Genomic DNA, 15,307 nt, shown 5'->3' with positions numbered 1-15,307 from the left:
GGCTGGACAATTATTTGTTGTGGGAGACTGTCCTATTCATTGTATGATCTTTAGCAGCATCCCTGGCTTTTAGCCACCAGATGCCAATAGCCCCCATCCCCCAGTTGTGAAAACCAAAAATGTCTCCAAACATTGCTAAATGTCCCCTAGCGGCAAAACTGCCCCTGATAGAGAGCCACTGAACTAAGGTAAATATATCCCCTATTTGATGTTCACTACTTTAAAGGTTAACAGGACAGTAAGTAAAAGTTTTAATAAAATATTATTGAGTCCTTTATAAGAAGGGCGTTTTAGTAATCAGCACCACTCAGCAATGTATTAGCCTACTTAAAAAGATGCTAAGGTATATGTCACTTGGTCATCTTGGAGGACGTTATAGAAGGTAGATATTAGAATACATGACCTATAAAGTATTCTTCATCAGCCTCACTATAACTGTGGGATTTAAAGCTGGAGGATCTTAAAATCTATTGAGAAAGACAGACACACCTCCTCGCTTTCAAAATACTGAAAATTTTCTATCTATAGTAATAAGTACCACATTCAAGACTGAAAGACAAATTCTATTAAAACATGCCTCCTCTCCATACACCATTCTTCTTCATAATTGTCTATGACATTTTCTACTTGCTTTAGAAAAAAATAAGGGTTTTTTAGGAAAATTTGAATAGAATCAGTTCAAAAAACAATTATATTACCTGTGTATGAATCATTCTAAAGTTTCTTAATTTATACTACAGATCAGTAAGGAAAACATAGGGAAATCTTTAAAAGAAAAAAAAAACGAACTGGAAGATTTTAGTTCACTTTGATATTTTACCACAATTTTTGAAGGCTGTTATATATAGAATATATATAAATTTCTATTCTTAATAGGACTAGAAATACACAAGGGAACTTACACAAGTCCATTTGTCTTCTGTTTTCTCAATCACAATAGTCTGTGTGTCACTACCTGGTGGTATATACTCATAGTCATCATAAAGGAGGCCTAGGATCGGATATTGTGTCCTGTACCTATATAGAAAAAAGTTAGTTTACCACCTGCACAAGAAAATGATTGTCATTCTTTTTTAGTCACTCCTAGTTTGATTCTCCTTATTAAGTTGGCTCTGAATGACTTTTAACTCTAAAAATAAAATACCTACAAAGCTTTACTACTATTATTTTCAAAAAAGTAAAAGGGAAGTACTTCTGCTACTGCAATAATGGACCACTGGGAACACAAGACAGTGATCTTAGAGAAGGGAACCAAATGACATGAGCCCTACAAGTGCCAGGTTACCTAGAGATTTTCTTGGTCATGGGATAGGGAAAGTGGAGCCAAATAAATTCCTTCAGTCTCACAAAGTTGAAGTGACAGAATTTCAAATAAAGGTATGCCAAAGTAGCTGGCTTACGGGGCGCCTGGGTGGCACAGTCGTTAAGGGTCCGCTGTCGGCTCAGGGCGTGATCCCAGCATTCTGGGATCGAGCCCCACATCAGGCTTCTCTGCTAGGAGCCTGCTTCTTCCTCTCCCACTCCCCCTGCTTGTGTTCCCTCTCTCGCTGGCTGTCTCTCTCTGTCAAATAAATAAATAAAATCTTAAAAAAAAAAAACAAAGTAGCTGGTGTAGGGCAGAATACCAGACAGAAGAGAGCTACATAGATAAAGGTCAAGAGACCTGTAGAGGGTTCTCCACAAGTCTTTGGATGTGCGGCAGCATGGTCCAAAGATCCCCGGGGTCGCAAGAAGAATGGGTGGTGCCTAAGTGCAGCACTGTTGCCAGGCAGAGGAGCATGGAAGCTGGCTGAGAACAGCGAGTCTAGGTGCCAGCTTCCTGCTCTGTGTGGCCATAAACTTCAAACCATCACACAGTCCAGCGACTGCTTTCCCGGGAGGTGTCCAACAAAAGGCAGAAGTGCTGGGAGACACTCCATGAGAGGAATAGTGCAGGTCTGCACCATGCGAGTCCCTAAAATTTGGAGTTTTGAAACTCAGTCTTGTGCCCGAGATTAAAAGCTCGACACAGGCAGGGCGAACACAGAGCTCTGACAGAAACTGGGGAGACAAGAGTGATTGATTGCTCTTTTGTGAGGGCTCACTGAAGAGTGAGGGGTGCGAATTTTCAGCTCTGGGGCCAAAGAGCAGGATGCAGCAATATCCTGATCCTGCAGATCAGTGCTGGAAGACATCACAGAGCAAAACAGCACCGCCTAGTGGAGTCCAGAGCTGCTTACAACAAACCCTGCCTCCCTGCTCACTGGAGGTGCATTTCCACTAGATCAAGTCCACCTGAGAATCACCAAAACAGGCCCTTCTCCCAGAAGACCAGCATAAACAACTCACACCAAATTTACTAAAGAAAATAGTATCTAGTATCCTTTGTATTTCTATTCTTTAGCTTATTATTATTACTTTTTCAATTATTTTCTTATTTTTTCAATTCTTTTTAAAATTCTTTTAATTAAAGTTTTATCCATATATACTTTATATATATATTTTTATTTATTGTTTGCTCTCATTGTATTTATATATATATATATTTTTTTTCTTATCTTCGGACATAGTTTCTTTTAACAAGCAGACCAAAACACACCCAGGATCTAGTTATGTTTGTTTGTTTTGTTTTGTGGTTGTTGTTGTTGTTTTCCTTTTTCTTTCTTCTTTTCTTTTCTGGACAAAACGACAAGATGGAGAAATTCACCCCAAAAGAAAGAACAAGAGGTATTACTCACAGCCAGGTATTTAATGAGTACAGATATAAGTAAGATGTTTGGGCTAAAATTTAAAACAACAATTACATACACTGGCTGGGCTTGAAAAAAGTATAGAAGACACTAGAGAATCCTTTATCGTAGAGATAAAAGAACTAAAATCTAGTAAAGCCAAAATTATAAAAGCTATAGCCAAGATGCAGTTCCAAGTGGAGGCCATAAAAAAGAGGATACATGAATGAGAAGAGCAATTCAGTGATATGGAAGATAAAATTATGGAATATAATGAAGCTGAAAAGAAGAGGGAAAGAAAATTATTAGATAATGAACATAGACTTAGGGAACTCAGCAATTCCATAAAGTGAAATAATATCAATATTAAAGGAGTCTCAGAGGAAGAGTGGGAAAAAGGGACAGAAGGTTAATTTGAACAAATTATAGCTGAGAATTTCCTTAATATGAGTAGGGGAACAGGCATTCAAGTCCCAGAGGCACAGAAGTCCCCTCAAAATCAAGAAAAATAGGTCAACATCTCTATATATTAGAGTGAGACTTGCAAATTGCAAAGATAAAGAGAAAATTCACAAAGCAGTTGGGGAAAAGAGGTCCTTAACCCATAAGGGTGGACACATAAGGCTAGCAGCAGACCTGTCCACAGAGACCTGGCAGGCCAGAAATGAATGGCATGACATACTCAACATCCTAAAGCAGAAAAATATGCAACCAAGAATACTTTATCCAGCAAGGTTATCATTCAGAATAGAAGGAGAGATGAAGAGTTTCCAAGACAAATATGAAAGGAATTCATGAACACTAAGCCAGCCCTGCAAGAAATATTAAAGGGAACCCTTTCAGCAGAAAGAGAGACCAAAAGTAACAAAGACTAGAAAGGAACAGAGACAATTTACAGGAACAGCAACATTATAGGTAATACAATGGCACTAAAGTCATATCTTTCAATAAGGATTGTGAATGTAAATGGACTAAGTGCTCCAAAAAAAGACATAGGGTTACAGAATGGATAAAAGAAAAAAAACAAGACCCATCAATATGCTACTTATGAAAGACTCATTCTAGAACCAAGACACCTCTAGATTGAAAATAAGGGGGTGGAGAACCATTTATCCTGCTAATGGACATCAAAAGAAAGCTGAGGTAGCCATAGATTTTAAACCAAAGACTGTAATGAGAGATGAAGGACACTATATCATAATAAAAAGGTCTGTCTAACAAGAAGATCTAACAATTGTAAATATTTATGCCCCTAACTTGGTAGCAGTTAAATAATAAACCAATTAATAACAAAACTAAAGAAACTCATTGATAATAATACAATAACAGTAGGGGAACTTAACACCTCACTCATAGCAATGGACAGATCATCTAAACGGAAATTAAAGAAGAATTTAAAAAATACATGGAAGCAAATGACAATGAAAACATGACAGTTCAAAACCTTTGGGATGTTACAAAGGCAGTCCTAAGAGGGAAGTATATAGCAATACAGGCCTACTTCAAGAAACAATAAAAGTCTCAAATACACAACCTAACCTTGCACCTAAAGGAATAGGAAAATGGACAGCAAATAAAGGCAAAATCCAGCAGAAGAAGAGAAATAATAAAGTTTAGAGCAGAGATGAGTGATATAGACATCAAAAACCCAGTAGAACAAATCAAAGAACCTAGGAGCTGGACCTTTGAAAGAATTAACAAAGTTAATAAACCCCTAGCCAGACTTATCAAAAAGACAAGACCCAAATAAATAAAATCATTAATGAAAAAGGAAAGATCACAAACAACACTGAGGAAATACAACCAATTATAAGAGAATATTATGAAAAATTATGTGCCAAAAAATTAGGCAGTCTGGAAGAAACAGATAAATCCTAAAAACATATAAACTACCAAAACTGAAATAGGAAGAAATGGAAAACTTGAACAGACTCATAATCTGCACAGAAATTGAAGCAGTAATCAAAAATTTCCCAAAAGACAAGAGTCCGGGGCCAGACGGCTTCCCAAGGGAAATGTACTAAACAATTAAAGAAGAATTAATACCTATTCTTCTGAAACTGTTCTAAAAAATAGAACTGTAAAGAAAACTTCCAAACTCATTCCATGAGGCCAGCATTACCTTGATCCCAAAACCAGACAAAGACCCCACCAAAAAGGAGAATTACAGACCAATATCCCTTATGAACAAGAATGCAAAAATTCTCACCAAGTTATTAGCTAATAGGATCCAGTAGTACATTAACAGAATTTCTTACCACGACCAAGTGGGGTTTATTCCTGGGCTGCAAGGGTGGATCAAAATCCACAAATCAATCAATGTGATACATCACATAAATAAAAGAAAGGGCAAGAACCATATGATCCTTCAATATATGTAGAAAAATCATTTGACAAAATACAGTGTCCATTCTTGACAATAACCCTCCACAATGTAGGGATACAAGGAACATAACTCAATATCATAAAAGACCCACAGTGAATATCATCCTCAACAGGGAAAAACTGAGAGCTTTTCCCCTATGGTCAGGAACAGGACAGGGATGTCCACTCTCACCACTATTGTTTAACATAAGTCTTAGCCTCAACAATCAGACAATGACAACAACAAAAGGCATCCAAATCAGCAAAGAAGTCAAACTTTCACTCTTTTCAGATGACATGATACTCTATGTAGAAAACCCGAAAGACTCCACCCCAAAATTGCTAGGACTGATACAGAATTCAGTAGTCACAGGATATAAAATTAAAGCACAGAAGTCTGTTGCATTTCTACACACTAACAATGGAGCAGAAGGAGAAACCAAGGAATCGATCCCACTTACGACTGCACCATAAACCATGATATACCTAGGAACAAACCTACCCAACAAGGCAAAGATCTGTGCTCTGAAAACTATAGAGCACTTATGAAGGAAATTGAAGAAGACACAAAGAAATGGAAAAACTTTCCATGTTCACGGACTGGAAGAACAAATATTGTTAAAATGTTTATTGTACCCAAAGCAATCTACACTTTCAAAGCAATCCCTATCAAAATGCCACGAGCATTTTTCACAAAGCTGGAAGAAACAATTCTAAAATTTGTATGGAACCAGAAAAAAACCTGAATACCCAAAGAAGTGTTGAAAAAGAAAAGAAAATTTAGAGGCATGACAATTCCAGACTTTAAGCTGTATTTCAAGGCTGTAATCATGAAGACAGTATGGTACCAGCACAAAAACAGACACATGGATCAATGGAACAGAATAGAGAACCCAGAAATGGACCCTCAAGTCTATGGTCAAATAATCTTCAAAAAAGCAGAAATGAATATCCAATGGAAAAACGTCTCTTCAACAAATGGTGTTGGGAAAATGGACAGCCATATTCAGAAGAATGAAACTGAACCACTTTCTTACACTATACAGAAAAATAAACTCAAAATGGTTGAGAGAACTTAATCTGAGACAGGAGTCTTTCAAAATCCTAGAGGAGAACAGATGCAGCAATCCCTTTGTCCTCAGCCACAGCAACTTCTTGCTAGACACACCTCCAGAGGCAAGCGCAACAAAGGAAAAATCAATTATTGGGACTTCATCAGGATAAAAACCTTTTTTTGGAGCAAAGGAAACAATCAACAAAACTAAAAGGCAACCTACTGAATGGGAGAAGATACTCACAAATGATATATCAGGTAAAGAGCTAGTATCCAAAATCTATAAAGAACATATCAAACTTAAAACCCAAAAAACAAAAAATCCAGTCAATAAATGGGCAGAAGACATGAACAGACATTTCTCCAAAGAAGACATGCAAATGGCTGACACATGAAAAAATGTTCAACATCACTCAGCATCACGGAAATACAAATCAAAACCATGATGCAATACTACCTCACATTGATCAGAATGGCTAAAATTAACAACTCAAGAAACCACAGATGTTGGCAAGGATGCAGAGAAAAGGAAACACTCCCATGCTGTTGGTGGGAATGCTAACTGGTGCAGCCACTCTGGAAAACAGTATGGACGTTCCTCAAAAAGTAAAAAATAGAGCTACCTTATGACCCAGCAATTGAACTACTAGGTATTTACCCAAAGGATACAAACATAGTGATTCAAAGTGGCACACGCATCCCAATGTTTACACCAGCAATGTCCACAATAGCCAAACTATGGAAATAGTCCAGATGTCCATTGACAGATGAATGGATCAAAAGATCCATATATATATATATATATATATATATATATATATATATATATATATATATATATATATTATTCAGCCATCAAAAAGAATGAAATCTTGCCATTTGCAATGATGTGGATGGAACTAGAGTGCATTATGGTAAACAAAATAAGTCAGTAGAAAAGCAAATACCATACGATTTATCTCATTGTGGAATTTAAGAAACAAAACAGATGAACATAGGGGAATGGAAGGAAAAGTAAAATAAGATAAAAACAGAGGGAGGCAACCCATAAGAGACTCTTAACTACAGGGAAGAAACAGGGGGTTGCTGGAGAGGAAGTGCATGAGGGTATGGTGTAATTGGGTGATGGACATTAAGCAGGTCACTTAATGTAACGAGCACTAGGTGTTATATGCAACTGATAAATTACTAAATTCTACCCTTGAAACTGACAAAACACTATATGTTAACTAAATTGAATTTAAATTAAAAAGAAGTATTAATACATATTCCCCTCAAATTATTCCCCCAAAAAGAGGAAGAAAAGCTTCTAAATACATTCTCTGAGGCCAGCATCACTCTGACACCAAAACAAAAGACTCCACAGAAAAGGAAAACTATAGGTCAATATCTGTGATGAACATAAATATAAAAATCATCAACAAAATGTTAGCAAATCACACTCAATAATGAATCAAAAGGATCACTCATTATGATGAATTGGGATTTATTCTGGGGATGCAAAGATGGTTCAATATTCCAAAATCAATCAATGTGATGTACCACATCAACAATGGAAGGATAAAAATTGTATCATCTCAGTAGATGCAGAAAATGCATTTGACAAAATTCAACATCTGTTTATGATTAAAACTCTCAACAAAATATATTGAGAGGAATCATACCTAAACATAATAAAGGCCACATATGGAAAACCTGCAACCAACATCATACTCAATGGTGAAAACGTGAGAGCTTTTCCTTAAAGATCAGGCTCAAGATGGGGATGTCCACTCTCACCACTTTTATTCAACAAAGTACTGAAAGTCTTAGCCACAGCTGACAAGAAAAAGAAATAAGAAGCATCCATATTGGTAAGGAAGAAGTAAATCTTTCACTATTTGTAGATGATGTACCATACATTAAAAACCCTATAGACTCCATAAAATCAATTGGAAATAATAAATAAATTTAGTAAAGTCATAGGATACAAAAATCAAAGTACAGAAATCTGTTGCATTCCTATAAACTAATAATGAAGCAGCAGAAAGTGAAATTAAGAAATAATCCCATTTTCATTCCACCAAAAAGAACAAAATTCTTACAAATAAACTTAACTAAGGAGGTGAAAGACCTGTACTCTGAAAACTATAAAACACTGAAGAAAGAAATTGAAGACATGTGGAAACGTATGGAAGCATATACCATGCTAATGTACTGGGAGCCTTAATATTTTTTAAATGTTTATGCTACCCATTTTAGATTTTTCTATTCTTTTGAGTGAGGCTTGGATGGCTATGTATTTTCCCCTTGGGACTGCCTTTGCAGTGTCCCATAGGCTTTGGACTGATGTGTTTTCATTCTCATTGGTCTCCAAAAATTGCTTAATCTCCTTTTTAATTCCCCGGTTTACCCAATCATTCTTGAGCAGGATGGGTCTTAGTTTCCAAGCATTTGAGTTTCTTCCAAATTTTTCCTTGTGATTGAGTTCCAGTTTCAAAGTATTATGGTCTAAGAATATGCAGGGAATAATCTCAGTCTTTTGGTATCAGTTGAGACCTGTTTTATGACCCAGAATATGGTCTATTCTGGAGAAAGTTCCATGTGCATTCGAAAAGAATTATTCTGTTGTTCTGGGGTGTAGTGTTCTGGATATATCTATGAGGTCCATCTGGTCTAGTATGTCATTCAAAGCTCTTGTTTCTTTGTTGATTTTCTGCTTAGGTGATCTGTCTATTGCTGAGAGCGGAGTGTTGAGGTCCCCTACTATTAACGTATCATTATCTATATGTCTCTTTATTCTGGTTAACAGTTGGCTTGTGTATCTAGCTGCTCCCCCGTTGAGGGCATAGATATTTATAATTGTCATATTCACTTGTTGGATACATCCTTTAAGAATAATATAGTGTCCTTCTGTATCTCTAACTACAGTCTTTATTTTAAAATCTAATCTGTCTGATATGAGAATTGCTACCCCAGCTTTCTTTTGAGGTCCATTGTCATGAAAAATGGTTTTCCATCCCTTCACTTTCAGTCTGGATATATCTGTAGGTTCAAAATGAGTCTCTTGTAGACAGCACATGGATGGGTCATGTCTTTCTATCCAATCTGCAGCCAATTTGGAAAACAATGTGGAGGTCCCTTAAAAAGTTAAAAATTGAGCTACCCTATGATCCAGCATTTGCACTACTGGGTATTTACCCCAAAGATACAGATGTAGTGAAGAGAAGGGCCATATGCACCCCAATGTTCATAGCAGCATTGTCCACAATAGCTAAAGTGTGGAAGGAGCCGAGGTCCTTCAACAGATGACTGGATTAAGATGTGGTCCATATATACAATGAAATATTACTCAGCCATCAGAAAGAACGATTGCCCAACATTTGCAGCAACATGGACGGGACTGGAGGAGATTATGCTAAGTGAAATAAGTCAAGCAGAGAAAAACAATTATCATATGGTTTCACTCATTTATGGAACATAAGAAATAGCAGGGAGATTGGTGGAAGGAAGGGAAGAACGAAGGGGGGGTCAACAGAAGGGGGAATGAACCATGACAGACTATGGACTCTGGGAAACAAACTGAGGGCTTCTGAGGGGAGGGGGATGGGAGATTGGGATAGGCTGGTGATAGGTATTAAGGAGAGCACATATTGCATGGAGCGCTGGGTGTTATACGCAAATAATGAATCATGGAACATTACATCAAAAACTAAAGATGTACTGTATGGTGACTAACATAACGTAATAAAAAATAATTATAAAACATGTTTATGCTACCCAAAGCAATCTACAGATATAATGCAATCCCTTTAAAAATAACATTTTTCACAGAACTAGAACAAATAATCCTAAAATATTTATGGAACCACAAAAAAAACGAAATAGCCAAAGCAATTTTGAGAAAGAAACAAAGTTGTAGGTATCACAATTCCAAATTTCAAGATACATTACAAATACATAATCAATGCATTATGTTACTGGCACAAAAAAAGACACATATGTCAATGGAAAAAATAGATCAGAAAGAAACCCACACTTAATGGTCAATTAGTCTATAACAAAGGAGGCAAGAAGATACAAGGGGAATAGACAGTCTCTTCCACAAATGGTATTGGAAAAACTGGACAGCAACACACAAAGAATGAAACTAGACCTGTCTTACACCATACACAAAAATAAATTCAAAATGGATTAAAGACCTAAATGTGAGACCTGAAGCCATAAAAATCCTAGAAGAAAACACAGACAGTAATTTCTCTGACATTGGCCATAGCAAACTTTTTCTAGATATGTCTCCTAAAGCAAGAGAAAGAAAAGCAAAAATAAGCTATAAAAAGCTTTTGCACAGTAATGGAAACCATAAAAAAAAACCCCAAAAAAAACCCTTCTGATATTTTCAAATGATATATCTGATAAGGGGTTGATATCCAAAATATATAAAGAACTTATACAACTCAATACCAAAAAACCAGCAATTTGTTTAAAACAAGATCAGAGGACCTTCTTTTTCCAAAGATGACAGATAGATGACCAACAGGCACAAGAAAAGATGCTCTACATCACTAATCATCAGGGAAATGCAAATAAAAGCCACAATAAGCTATCACCTTACACGTATCAGAATGGCTAAAATAAAAAAGTCAAGACATAACAAGTGTTGGCAAGGATGTGGAGAAAAAGGAACCCTAATATACTGTTGATGTGGATGTAAATTGGTACAGCCACTGTGGAAATCAGCATAAAGTTTCCATAAAAAATTAAAAATAGAAATACCATGTGATCCAATAATTCCATTACTGAGTACTTACCCAACAAAACAAAAATACTAATTTGAAATGATATGTGCACCCCTATGTTTATTGAAGCATTATTTAGCCAAGATATGGAAGCAACATAAGTGTCCATTGAAAAGAGAAATGGATAAGGAAGAAGTGATATATAATGGAATATTACTCAGCCATAAAAAAGGATCAGCTTTTGCCATTTGCAATAACTGGATGGAACTTGAGGGTATTATACAAAGTGAAATAAATCAGACCAAGAAAGAAAAATACCATTTGATTTCATTCATATATGGAACCTAAACAAGAACAACAACAGAAAATGAACAAAATGCAGAATCAGGCTTATAAATACAGAGAACAAACCAATGGTGCCAGAAAGGAGGCAGTTGGGGGATGAGCAAAATGGGTGAAAGGCTGTGGGAGCTACAGGCTTCTAGTCACGGAATGAATAAGTCACAGGAATAAAAGGCACAGCATTAGGAATATAGTCAATGATATTGTAATAGCGTTGCATGGTGACTGGTGGTAACTACACTTGTGGTGAATATAGCATAACATATAGAGAAGTTGAATCACTGCATTATACGCCTGAAACTAATGTACTTTGTGTGTCAACTACACTCAAATAAAAGTACTGGTAAGTGATGAATCACTAAATTCTACTCCTGAAACTAATATTGCACTATATGTTAACTAACAAGAATTTAAATAAAAACTTGAAACATAAAAAAAAGAAAAACAAGTCTAACATCAAAAACAATTCTATAACAGTAACATCAAAAAATATAATACTTAGAAATAAATTTAACAAAAAAGAAGTGTAAGACTTGTGCAATGAAAGTACAAAATACTGTTTTAAGAAATTAAAGAGGATCTAAATGGAAAAGGATCCCATGCTCATGGATTAAAAGACTTAATATTGTTAGCATGGCAATAATACCCAAAGTTTTCTACATATTTAATGAAATCCCTTGAAAAGCTTATCCTAAAGTACATATGGAAAAGCAAAGGACCAAAAATAGCTAAAGCAATCTTGAAAAGAATTTTAAAAATTCGCACTCCTGGTTTCAAAACGTAATGAAAAAGCCAAAGTAATTAAGACAGCATGGTACTTGCATAAAGACAGATGATTAGATCAATGGAGGAAAACTGAGAATTTACAAATTTACCCTTACATTTATGGTCTTTTGATTATCGACAAGGATGCCAAGTTAATTCAATTGGTGAAAGAATAGCATATTCCACAAAAGATACTGGGACAACAAGATAGCCCCATGCACAAGAATGAACTTGGACTCCTAATTCACACAGCAGAAAAATTAATTCAAAATGGTTCATAGATCTAAATGTAATAGGTAAAACTATAAAACTTTTAGGAGAATACATGGGTGCAAATTTTCATGATCTTGGGTTAGGCAATGGTTTCTTAATATGATACCAAAAGCACAAGTAAGAAAAGAAAAAAATAGGTGAATTGGACTTCCTCAAATTTGAAAACTTGTGCTGCAAATGATACTATTGAGATAGTAAAAAGACCACCCATAGAATGGAAGAAAATATTTGCAAAATCATATCTCTGACAAGGGACTTGTATCCAGAATATCTCTTGTAATTCAGCAGTAAAAAACCAAATAATTTAACTTAAAGATGGACAAAGAATTTGTACAGTCATTTCTCCAAAGATGATCTATAAATGGCTAATAACACATGAAAAAATACTAAACATTAATTATTAAAGAAATACAAATGTAAAACACAGTAAGATGCCACCTCACACCCTTAAGATGGCTATAATCTAAGAGATGAACAATAACAAATGTTGGGGAGGATGGAAAGAAATTGAGCCCTCAATACACTGCTGGTGGGAATGTCAAATTATGCAGCTGCTTTGGAAAATAGTTTAGCAGCTCCTCAAAAAGTTAAACACGGTTACCATGTGCCCCAGCAACCCCCCTCCTAGGTGTATACATAAAATGTTGTATAACCCTGAAATGTAATATTATTTAATAACAATAAGCAATGAAGTACTGACACATGCTAAAACATGAATGAATCTTGAAAACATCATGTGAAGTGAAAGAATCCAGTCACAAAAGACTACATTTTGTATTCCATTTACATGAAATATCCAAAGTAGACTTTTGCTGAAACTATTCCTAAAGAGTCACTTTCTATTTCATTTTGCTAAACTGCTGGGATGTCAGCTGTGGTCAGATTGCTACTATGAGGGGAGATGCCTAAGAATGCCGTCTACATAGGAAAGAGCAGAGCCAAGAGATAAAGAAGGACATATTTCTGAAGAAATATTTTTAGTACACAAATCCATCTGAACACCAAGCAATCCCAATTAAGTGAATTAACTAATTCCCAGTTTATACTGGGTTTCTGGCATGTGCAACTGAAAGAATCTTGACTCAAATGGTTGGTTACACAACAAATTATTTGTTTTTTACTTACATTGCATTTGATATATTGTAAATACAGGAAAGATGTGCTACAGAACTTTATTTACCATATTAGCTATGTTTTTGTGTAAATATTCATTCTTCAGTAGATTTACTGCCCTGCAGAAAACAAACTCTGTCTAGGGGCATATACATCAATTAAACATGCTATACCTTGGATTAAATAATAGCCAAAGTTATATTCAAAATTTATTTAAAAATACATTACTTTTTAGTAGTAATAGTAGTCCTTCCACCACTGGAGTGTTGGTTATGAGATGAATACACTTCTTGTCTCAACTTTGAGAGTTCCTTACAAATAGAAGACAATATAATTATTTGAAAACAGTAGAAACAGGAGGTTAAGAAGTATGTTTGATCATTTAACAAGGTTACTAAGAATAATTATTTTTTTCCTTCCCTTTCACCTTGAACATGAGAATGTCCTAATCCTACCTGTTGAATACTATATATTATTGCTTCGTGGTACCTAATAAGTTACATAATATGCCTGTTCAGGAATTCACTAACTGGTATAGGATTTCTATATTTAAGGGATAACATGATATTGAATGGGCATGGTTCTCAAGATAAAGATGAGAAAGTTTTTGTCCTAAGAAGCTTGAAAAATATCATCATGGCAAAAAGGTACTAAAACTTCAATATGGAAGCAGGTATTATTTCCTAACAGAAGGTCTATCACTGATCATTACTACAAAGCATTAGTTCAGTAACAGTGATATGACATTAACCAACATTTTTGGTACTTCCTTCCTTCAGTACCTATTTTATAACAGATCCTGGGCTATATGCTACAGATACAGAGAGGACTATAATAGTCCTTCGCTGAAGCAACTAATAATAAAGCGTAAATAGCTCACAGTCTTACTGAGAGTTTCATTGGTAATGATATATAACATTAAAATATTAAGTGCACAGTAACAGTCTTTTTTGTTTCAATTCTTACTTTCGTTTGAATTATATCTCTTAAAATATGAATCTTCACTTCTTCACAGTTGGTTGCATTCTACTTCATGAATAAAGTGAGTTTTGGGAATGTGCCCTTCTCTAGTTCATGGAAAGTATTTATCATACTGAACTGAGTTCCTCTCTACCTCTACCACTTCCTTTCTTACCTCTGACTGACGCTTTATAAGGGAATCCTTTTCTTCCAGCAAGCTTGTCAGTTCATGAAGCTTGAATTGGAAGTCACTGCAACTTCCTTCTCTTCTTGAAACATCTTTTTGGTACTGATTTAATTGAGACTAGTGATTTAAAAGAAAGAAGAATTATTATAAATCTGATTTATGAAATAGGTGATTGGGTTCCAAGAGGTTTAGTGACATAAAGTCATACAGCAATTTATGAAATGAAGAGCAAAGTACCAATAGTTGTAAACATTTGTAGAGTTTGATGAATGTAAAATATGAATAAAAATGATAATTAGGCATTTCTCATTTTTTAAAGATACCTTATACTATTTAGGGCTAGGCATTACTTAAGTAACAGTCCTAAGCCACAAGAATTAAAATAAAGCTAAGAAAATAGGTATTTTAGATTCCTTCAAATACTAATTAAAGAAAACTCATTAATAACTAATATTATATTGTGATTTGCAGTTCACAAAATATTCCTCCTGCATGATTTATCTCAATTCTCACAGCAGCCCTGTGAAATAAGTATTATTAAAATCCTTATTTGCAGAACAGGTAAATGAGATTACCAGAGAGGTTACATGACATACAGTCCCACAACTAGTAAGCAATATGGCTGCAACTCCAAGACAGGTATTCTGACTCCAGATCCTGCCAATTTTCATCTTTACTACACTACGTGTGCATAGATGGCTGTTAAGTTAAAGTAATGTTGGGATGAAAAAGAAACAAGTGAAGGAAATCTGCTAGAAAACATGGTAGGCTTTTGAACAAATTATATTTTGTTTCATTTTGGTTTTTGGAAAAAATTCTACAA

The 15,307-nt window shown here is 35.3% G+C and overlaps 1 protein-coding gene across 1 annotated transcript in view; it reads right to left on the bottom strand.

Annotated features, from left to right (window-relative positions):
• Nucleotides 1-878: 878 nt before the first annotated feature.
• POF1B (POF1B actin binding protein) overlaps nt 879-15,307 on the bottom strand; it is an 84,888-nt gene continuing 70,459 nt past the window's right edge. Inside the window, exons 13-15 of the mRNA XM_087859507.1 lie at nt 14,473-14,601; nt 13,566-13,648; nt 879-1,017 (exon numbers count right to left, since the gene is read on the bottom strand). Of these exons, the coding sequence (XP_087715633.1) occupies nt 879-1,017; nt 13,566-13,648; nt 14,473-14,601 (351 nt within the window). The remainder of the gene's footprint in view (nt 1,018-13,565; nt 13,649-14,472; nt 14,602-15,307) is intronic.

This window comes from Ursus americanus, chromosome X, assembly GCF_024610735.1.
Source record: "Ursus americanus isolate L20-20 chromosome X, mUrsAme1.1.p, whole genome shotgun sequence".
Taxonomy (NCBI): Eukaryota; Metazoa; Chordata; class Mammalia; order Carnivora; family Ursidae; genus Ursus; species Ursus americanus.
The sequence above is the reverse complement of the archived record's forward strand: the minus strand, read 5'-3'. Positions and strand labels throughout refer to the sequence as shown.